This window comes from Syngnathus scovelli, chromosome 3, assembly GCF_024217435.2.
Source record: "Syngnathus scovelli strain Florida chromosome 3, RoL_Ssco_1.2, whole genome shotgun sequence".
NCBI classification, from domain to species: domain Eukaryota; kingdom Metazoa; phylum Chordata; class Actinopteri; order Syngnathiformes; family Syngnathidae; genus Syngnathus; species Syngnathus scovelli.
The window spans coordinates 21,487,755-21,497,389 of NC_090849.1; the positions used below are offsets into that span (position 1 = coordinate 21,487,755).

At 43.0% G+C, this 9,635-nt stretch overlaps 1 protein-coding gene across 3 annotated transcripts in view; it reads left to right on the top strand.

The window, feature by feature from the left end:
- Nucleotides 1-7,589, top strand: part of kremen1 (kringle containing transmembrane protein 1) — a 31,773-nt gene extending 24,184 nt beyond the window's left edge. For 2 of the 3 annotated variants that reach the window (XM_049763264.2, XM_049763265.2), the window contains 6 exons: nucleotides 1,746-1,870; nucleotides 2,763-2,916; nucleotides 2,989-3,321; nucleotides 4,430-4,657; nucleotides 5,382-5,466; nucleotides 5,613-7,589. In XM_049763264.2, the coding sequence (XP_049619221.1) occupies nucleotides 1,746-1,870; nucleotides 2,763-2,916; nucleotides 2,989-3,321; nucleotides 4,430-4,657; nucleotides 5,382-5,466; nucleotides 5,613-5,802 (1,115 nt within the window). In that variant the 3' untranslated portion in view covers nucleotides 5,803-7,589. The remainder of the gene's footprint in view (nucleotides 1-1,745; nucleotides 1,871-2,762; nucleotides 2,917-2,988; nucleotides 3,322-4,429; nucleotides 4,658-5,381; nucleotides 5,467-5,612) is intronic. The other variant, XM_049763267.2, reaches the window with a different exon arrangement.
- The last annotated feature ends 2,046 nt before the right edge of the window (nucleotides 7,590-9,635 follow it).

The window sequence follows — 9,635 nt, forward strand, 5'->3', positions numbered from 1 at the left end:
GGACCTCATGTGGACTCCTTCGGGTTTAGTTTGTCAAGCTGTGAGGGCGGGGTCATTCTCATCTGCCCTCCCCTTGGATTGTCTTTTAATTATTCATTTAAAGCTCCCATTCTTCCTTTTAATTAGACGGTTGGTCACGCTCTCCGGCCTCGTCGGCTGGATCATTGATCTGCTTGCTGTTAATCTTTTTAATACCACACACACGTTAGTATTTGGGACTCACTTGACTAAAACTAATTTGGTATTTTCGAAACGCGACTTCAACTATACAAGATGTGTCACAAAAGTTCCAGGACTGGCGTCACTAAAAAAATATAGCACAATAGAAAATGTGACTTTTCTCCTTCAGTGGGTCATATATTGCGATTTGACAAAGTGGTATCTTGACTTCTTAATTGCTCGTTAGATTTTTTTTTCCCCACTTTGAGCACACACACATGTGATTCGCCTTGATTTCTTCCAAACAAATAATACACTTTCTCCAGTGCTGCCACGTGACAGATTTATATCCCTCGTACATATTTTGCAGCGAACACTCAGTTCTTTCTGCGCGGCGATAATAACACCCTCATTGTCCAGAATCGCCGATGTAGGACCGAGTCGGGGGGGAAGGGGGGGGGGGGGGATTCATTTACAGGCATTAAAATGCGCTCGACCAGAGACATGATCAAATAGTTTTCCATCTTCAAATATGACTTTGGCTGTAAAGATATAAATCACAGATGTAAAATAACTTTCCGGGAAAGCCACTTTTAAAAACTCACTGTTACAAAATACAATTTGTTTCAAATTCTCCAATTGGGAATAAAAGTCAAGCTGTATTTTGTAAATATCTTTTGAAATCACATTTCAATATTCCAAACACACATGGGGGGGAAAAAAAAAAAAGTTAGCTACGGCTAATATTAAAAATCAAAAATGTTTATGGGGATTTGAAATTCCGTCAACTTGATTTTAGCATTCATTATAGTCAGTCGATTGCGAGCTTGGTGGGGAATTGTCAGTCAGACTAACTAGCTGGCCATACCAGCCGCTAAACTCTAACTCGCCGACTACATTTCAAACTCACTGACTCAATAATTGACTGACCGACGCTGTCGCTTTCCGCCTGACTGAACGGGGAGTCTGCTCGCGTCCCATCCAGGTGTTTATCTCCCGTTTTTTCTTTGCCGTAATCCCTTGGCAGATAAAGAAGCTGCAGAAGAGCTGCATTAGCTCTCTGCTATCACACACACACACACACACACACACACACACACACACACACAGATTGTGATTAGCATCATCGTGATTCACAGACACATGAATGGGCTTGGGAAAAGCTGGGCCTGCATTGTGCTACCAAGCTTGGTTTACGACTCGGGCGATAAACCAAGATGTAAATAAGAAGAAATCAAGTGTCACATGGCAATTTCCAAACACAAAGTGTGACCTTGTTTTCTCCGAGCAAGCGAGCGAACCGTCGACACCCCTCCGTCTTTTTGCGGGCGCCGTAACTTCCAGTGGAATCCAAAGTGGTCGCAGTTGCCTTTTAACCTCGGCTTCTCGCGTAGACAACATCAAATGTGCAACATGTGGGAAAAAGTTTTATTGGGGAGGGATGGCTCCATTGTTGATTCTTTTTTTTTTTTTTTATTGCTGCCAGTTGCCGTGTGCTCATCATTTGACCATGTGTTTATTATTGTACCGCATGATACATACACCTCCTGACTTTTTTTTTTTTTTTTTTTTTTTTTTTTTTCCAGTGCCCGGTAACCTTGGCTGCTTCCGAGACAGCGGCGACCCGCCCACCTTGTCCGGGCCCACCGAGACGTCCAACAAGCAGACCATTCAGTCCTGCATTAGCTTCTGCAGGAAGCAGCGATACAAGGTCGGTCGGCCTCACTCTCAAAACCTCATCCCATGTTGGCTTTTGAACTCTGACCTTAGAGTTGTGAATCGTGGGCACCACCGATATATTGGACGATACTCTTTTAAAATCTGCCATTTTTTTTTTTTTCACATCACCACCAAATGGTCCAATCCCAAAAGTCTGCTAGCTTCAAGTGAACTCGTAACGCAACGTTTCGTCTGCAAGTCTCTTCTCGCCGGCGCCTCTAATTCATTGGCAACAAAGCAAATGTTCCCGGAACGATCGCGGGGCTGTAAATTGCTCATCCGTGAGCGGAGGCGGCGGGCGAGTGGGAAAGTACGACGAGCGTACCTTCGCTCGTGGGACTTCAAGCAGAAGACAATGGCTTCCCTTTGATGGCGACACAAAAGCACTTTTGAGCGTGATGACTTGTGACGTTTCCACATTCCTCTTGTCCCATTTTATTCCCCACACTCGCGTGAGTTACGACATCTGGTAATGACAAGACGGGAAGAAAAGGCTTTCATTTCACGCCGCTTAATACGCAAAAGAAGAAGAAAAAAAAGCATCAATTGCATTTCAACTGATAACGTTGAGGACTTTACGACTTGTTTTATGCCAGATGAAATCCGATCCGGCTCAAATAATGCCAATCTCACTCTGTGTGATTTTAGATTTAGTACGAGGTTTTTTCCACAACAATTAACTTTTTTTATGGGATGTTCAAGTCTGCAAATCATCTGTAGTGAAAATTTTTTAGCTTTGTAAAATTTCTTGCGTTAACAGAACACGTGGATTTCAGGTTCGTTGAAAGCGTCAAATAGTTTTGGATGCTTGACACGGTTTTTGTTTTTATAGCCTCGTCGCTTTTTTTTTTTTGGGAATGTAGCTAAATGTTACGTTTGTGCAGTTGGCCGGCATGGAGTCGGGGTACGCTTGTTTCTGCGGCAACGAAGCGGACCTGTTGGACCACGGCGAGGCCCCCAGCATGGAGTGTAACCACGTTTGTTTCGGCGACCACAGGCAGCCGTGCGGCGGAGACGGCTGGCTCATCGTCTTCGACAGTGAGTGGCGCTGAACAATCCACTGACCATCAGAATTGCAAAGCAGAGATGTTTTATTTTTCCCCTCCACAGCTCGAGTGGGTTCCTGCGGCGGGAACTACTCGTCCCCCTCCGGGGTCATCTACTCACCGGACTTTCCGGACAAATACGGAGCGGCTCGCGTTTGCTATTGGACGGTGCAGGTGCCCGGCTCTTCGTCCATCCTGTTCAACTTCACCTTCTTCGACATCACCGACCAGGCGGACATGGTGGAGCTGCTCAACGGCTACACCAGCGAGGTGGTGGCGCGCTTCGACTGGCGCAGCCCGCCCCGCCGGCTACTCAACGTCACCGGGGACTTCATCATACTCTATTTCTACTCGGACCGGACCAACCAGGCGCAGGGTTTTGCGCTGCTCTACCAAGGTGGGAATCCCCGTTCTCGATGTCTAGACCATGACGCAAGCATGATGAAAATATCAATGTGTCACGTTTCCATTCTAAATCATATTTGGCTTCTCCTCTGGCGACTTTCTTATCAAGCTGCGGCAGCCCCCGCGTCGCTAGACTTTTTTTTATGAATGCCGCCCACGTTCGGGAACACTGCGACTCTCTGATTGCATGGTCGCGCCGCGCAGAGAATAAAAAGCCTGAAGAAAAGTCAATGACCTCACCGCAAAGCTGCCGCTTTAGTTCCGTGTTTATGCGGACGCTTGCGGAAAGGCTAATGGACGAGGGTTGGGGAAAGGGTGGGGCGGGGCGGGGCGGTGTCGGTGAGGAATTCGATCAAGACGGAGAAAATAATGAATATCATTAAAAGGTTTAAGCTGTAAATCCTCCAAATAGTGTCAAAGAAAAAACAGCCAGATAATGTGACCGCAAAAACTTGACCACCGCCAAGGCGTCAACATTTGTCAGTATTCTCCAGGTTGCGTTTACACTGCGACAATCTGGATCAGATCTGAATCAAGATTAGCATAATTGGCTATAATCCTTGTTGCCTGAGTAGTTGTTATTTTACACCAACTCTTTAATTCTTTACATTTTATTCAACAATATCATTGCTGTATTTTTTTAAGTCCTTATTTTTGAGTGAAAAATTTGTTGAAGAACAAATGAAACTTTTTCTAGGCCTCTAATGATTATTTAACAAATATAACCATGAGTTACATTTTGATACTGATTTTCTGCAAAGTGGGATTTCAGTGGTGTCAAATTCCCAGGGGGTGACTTCACCTTTTCAGAACACTCATTTTTTAATGTCATAATTTCTCAGCCTAAAGCAATTACTGCAAGTCTGAACGTTGATCATCAGTGCTGATGGATGGTGGTTGTGGCCGCGTGTGTGTGTGTGTGTGTGTGTGTGTAAGCTGTAAATATTTGGGAATCCAGCGTTCCTGTATGAGCACACCAGTGACGGTGGTGTTGATGTTTTATGAGGTCTGCATCTTAATTTTGTGGACCCACAACCCAGTTTGAGAACTCCTGAAAAAAAAAGTCCAGGCCAACTTTTTGATCACCGCTTTTTCCACAGCGCTCAGAAGCAACGAGGACCAGGCAAACGCAGAGGACGAGGGCTTCTCTAGCACGGTGGAACCTCACGTGGCGGCGCTCCCCGGGGTCACCGACGGCACCAACGTGACCACCAAAGGACGCTCGACCTCGCAGATCCTCTACGTGATCACGTCCAGCCCTGGCAAGCCGGAGCACAGCATGCCAGGTCAGTGGGCTGGACCCGGACGGAGCAGCGGACACAGCGCCAGTATGTCCAGCTCCCACCCTCCTCGCTATCTCCACCTTCGTATGCCTCAAAATCGTCTCTGATCATTTACGTACGGTCATTTTATCGACAAGGTTACGGTCGGTTCGTCGTCTTACAAGGATAAACTAACATAGGTTGAAGAAAATGTTGCAAAGTTTGTCGTTAACCTCAAGAAGGTCATTTTAAGTTCTCCTGCAAAGCATTTTATGGTCATCCTGAAATTAACTTTGTCATTGTTTCCAATCCGGTTTGTTTTGAAACGACCAATTAGTGTGACGTTGATGTTACACGCACGTCGAACGAGTGACGGCACCTCCGCGCTATGCGGGGCGTGCCGGGCCGGGAAAAGAAATGATTACACTACGACCCCAGCCCACCCCAGTCAAGTGGAGATGTTATGATTGCCCCGGTGACAGAATTACCCGGAAAAAGACGATTTAAAATATTTTTTGACTGCGTTACATTCTGCGGCATTTGCTTTAAGCTATTTGGAACACCAGTCGGGTCAGGTTTAGCTTCTCAGAACAAACGCAATCATTCCAACAGCTGTGCGCGGCTAATGCATCAACGTCTCTTGACACTTTGCCGGCTCGGCTTTTGCCGGCAGGTGTTTCCTCGTCCTTCTGGTTCGCCGCACTTTTTTGGGTGTTTCTGGCCAGGCGACACCACTAACATTGTGTCCCCCACCCCTCCCACCACCCATCCTGGATTTGTCTTTTGACAGTGTGGACCATCTACGCTCTGGCCGGCCTCCTCATCCTCACCGTGGTCGCCATGCTGGCAAAGCTACTGCTCCACGTCACAGTCAAGTACGTTTCGTCACAATTTATTTAGTCTTTTTTTGTTTCGTATAAACAATGCGATGTGTCTACTCGCTAATGGGTCAACCCCTAGTGGCGAAGTTTAGGACTTAACACAAACCTTTGTCACGTTGACCTGCATCTTTTACGTGCAGGTCTCCCCGAATCCCTACAGTGAGCGGCTCGGACAGCTGCAGCCAAAGCACTTCAACATCATCAGAGCCATGGATCATCTTGTACCGGCCCTCCACCATCTCCCTCTTCAAGCAGAAACTCAAGAGCCACCATCAACACCACCACCACCACCACCACCATGGAGACCTGAGCCCCTTGGTGGGCAACTAGCACGACCCTTGATCGCTTCCTCTGAACTCTATGGCTAGCAAGGCGCTAAGCTAATGAGTGGCTAATGCGGGTATGCTTCTTCGGAACTTGGGCCTCGTTTGAGGACCGGTCGCCCTCGGAGAGGGTAAGTTGCTCACGAGTCAGAGAGGACACACCGAGGGTGTTGCGGAAGTCTTAGCGTCGTGTGGCGTTCAAGTGCCTTACGGCATATCCCCCTCGCTCTACTCACACATCTCATGATGACAATGATTTATTTTTGTAAGCCTTTGTAAATAGTCGCAATGAGGCGTTTAATGGCCCGTTCGTTTGTGTTCTTTGTCTTTACTGAACATATTGTTCACATTAGCTTTGAAACGCGGGATGGGGCGGGGTAACATTGAGTCCTATGTAATTCTATGTGCTCGTTCGTGTTGACGTCATAGGGACAAAATTATTGGGACACCCAAAAATCACAATAAATTGGAACTAATTGAAAGTTCTTTATGGTAAAAGTAGTTTCAACAAGATGCACTTAAACTTTTTTTACAATCGGTACGCCCATAAGAATTTTGGGACCAAACCCAGAACACGGGTAAGTCCTGACATGGCGCCGCGAGCCCTTCAGTCAACAGAAGAGGGCGTTAGAGGACAAAATAGCAACGCTGTGAACTTGATAAATGAAAACAATATTCATCAGAATACCACGTTTAGACTCGTGACTATATTAATGCAAAAAAAAAACTTTCCTTTGACACACCTCAAACCACAAAAAAATCGTAAAGGATAAAAAAGGTAGAATTATGTTTGTGTATACCAGCCCATAGATTAATACAAATATAGTAAATAATAATAACAAATAAATGTGAAAGAAATTGTTCTTAGGACCAAAGTAGCACTTGCACATAAAAAGCGGCACCGGAATGAGAAATTAAGCTCAAATTTTAATTTAAAAACAACTTAATGCCTCACCTTAATTAAATGCCAACCAGCCCCCTCACCGAATTTTTTTTAAATCTTTTTATTGGCTGCAAAATACATATAATGTATTTAAAATAACGGACATCAGCACGGTCTTACTTGACTCAGTAGAGCACCCACATTTAAACACTTTGCCTCAAATAGATCCCATATTTTTTTGCCTCTGGAAAAAAGCATTTATTTCATAAAAAGATAAACGTTTAATAAAACATTGCAAATAACATAAAGCAAGTATGAACTCCACGCAGCCAAAGCACTCAAACTTAAATGCCTCACCCAAACATCTACGGTATGTTTAAAAAAAAAAAGAAAAAAAAAACTAAACAGATTGTTCACATTGAAACACCTCAATTCAAATAAAAATCGTCAACAGTGTTTGATAAAACGAATGTCAAACGATACTACAGTGATCCCTCGCTACTTCGCGTTTCGTTTATCGCGGCTTTACTACATCTACACTACATACAATTTTCCTCCGGCTGTCTAGCAGCACGGTGTTTTGGATAGCAACCTACATTCATTTTCCACCAATTAATGTGACAAGTTGCCAAAGTTCTTTTGGACCAAATTATGCAAATGATTTGTGGTCATGCAGGAATGTGCCACAACCAGAACCATCATCATCGTCTTCATATTCTGTATGAAACAAGAGTGTAACATAGCAGAAGTAGTGAGATTTATAATTTATACAGTAAATTATTGTTTATTTTATATGTGAACGGGAAGTATCTTTTGTATTAAAAAAAAGATAAAGGAAAAAAAAGTGAAGTAGCTGCTTGGTTTTATTTAATGTGTCCTGTTTGCCAAAATAAAATCTGCATGGTTCCTAATGATCGTTTTCTTTGTCTTTTCGGGGGCTTTCTTTTCCGATCTATTTTGCAACAAATACAGCATGGCGTGTTTTGTTGTGATGCTAAAATAGGCAAAAAATGCCTTTTGTTAAGCTCAACAAAAAAGCTAAATAATGATGACATAAATCGAGGATAAACAGGATCAATATTTGTAATAAACTAAAGACTAAGTTGCTTTACCAATGTAAACAACAGCTCGGCAAAACAAAAACAAAAAGCCATCTGATTTGGATTAATCCAGAATTCTGTCTCTAAAAAAGGCTTCTTCTTAACTTTGGATTTGCATTATACTCTGGTGCCCTCTTTTGGAACTCAGGTGCACATAGTTTTTATTTGTATGTAGAGATATTCTATATATTATTTTAATATAATATATATACGTATATAATTGACTTGACCTGTTATGGACGTATATGCTCTTGCCACATCAATCATCTTTGGCTTGTCCAAGTCAGGTGACACTGAGCACCAATAAATTTGGCACGGACGCAAATATGCGAAAGTTTTGTTTTGGTTTGGTTTTTCATTATTATTTTTCATTTATTATTAGCGTTATTATGTATTAGGTCTTTTAGTCTGTGCCTGTCCGATCTCTGGTCACAATTTTCGACCCAGTAGATGGCGCCATTGCCCCATATATCAGGTGGTAAACTGCTCAAAAACAGGAAGAAAAAGAAGACAATGTGCCAAACCTGAGTGTGGCGCGAGGAAGGAAATGTTTGTTTACTACTCAAGGTGAGTTCTTCCGGTTTTTACCCAAAATAGTATAATATTGATGATGAATATGAACTCTCAGCAGAAAAGTGTTAATGTACGATTAGTGTTATTTAGTTGGAGTGAATTGTTTTGAACAGGCCACGCATGTTGATGGTAAGCTTCCAGCACAGGTCGATGGAATGACTCGGCCCTGGAGTTGTAGCCAAACTTGTAACTTAATTATTATAATTATTATAATTATTTTTACTTAAGTAAAAAGCAGTGTTGGTGTTTGTGCCTATTTTATCTTTTTTTTTTCTGTTTGACTTTGCCAGTCTACCTTTTTCACATTTTTTCTTCAATCATTTGAGTCGCAATTGTGCTGGAGTGAACATGTGTTTAGCATTTGTGACCACTAGAGGGCAGTCAGGGATTAGATAGACTCCCAAACAGCTGATCTTGCTTATTTTACTTAAACAGGAAGTGACTCGATTTGAACCGGAAGTGCCCTTAATTGAACCGAAAGTGCCGCGATCATCGAATTATCACATTTTCACCTTTAACATTCCCCCAAATCTTTACAAATTACATTTTTCCCGTCTACCTTCTAAATTTTTTGACAGGTTCAACCCATTCCAACTTTAATCTTATTCCTACCTATTCCAAAACGTCCACATTTGCGATTTTTAAATTTAACCCTAACCATATTCATATCTACATTTTTTTTTTACCAATTCATTCCAACTTAACCTGTTCATCTTCCATCGTCAACATTTTCAACTTATTCCCAGTTGTTTTATGTCATCCACTGTTATTTGACGTCATTCTGAAGCATTCTTGAAGTATTCATTCAGCTTCTTCGCTTTCACATTCAATTTCTCCAGAAATTGCAAATTCTAGTTCATTATTTTTTAAGCTGATGGGTGTTGTCACGGCAACGTTGCCCTACATTTCCAAGTATATTTATATCTGTCTTTGTGACGTACAGGCATATTGACGCACACCAAGCAGGAGATGTTTTGTTCCTTTTTTGCAAAGAATAGATCCACACCTCTGCAGGCCCCCCATCCATCCTGTTTCCATTGGCAACCAAGGGGGGGGGGGGCTTGCAGTAATTCACGGATGGGACGCTTGGTGCTGATAGGTTGCTGCAGGGTGACCTCATCAATTTGCTATATAGCCGATAGCAATCTCTTTATTTATTTATTTATTAGCCAATCTCACGAGCCTTTTAAGCAAAACTGTGAGGTACTTTATGTCTGTAGCGTAGTGCACATGCTACAACCAGAGGTGTCAAATCCAGGTCCAGAAAATGGAAACCTTGGCATC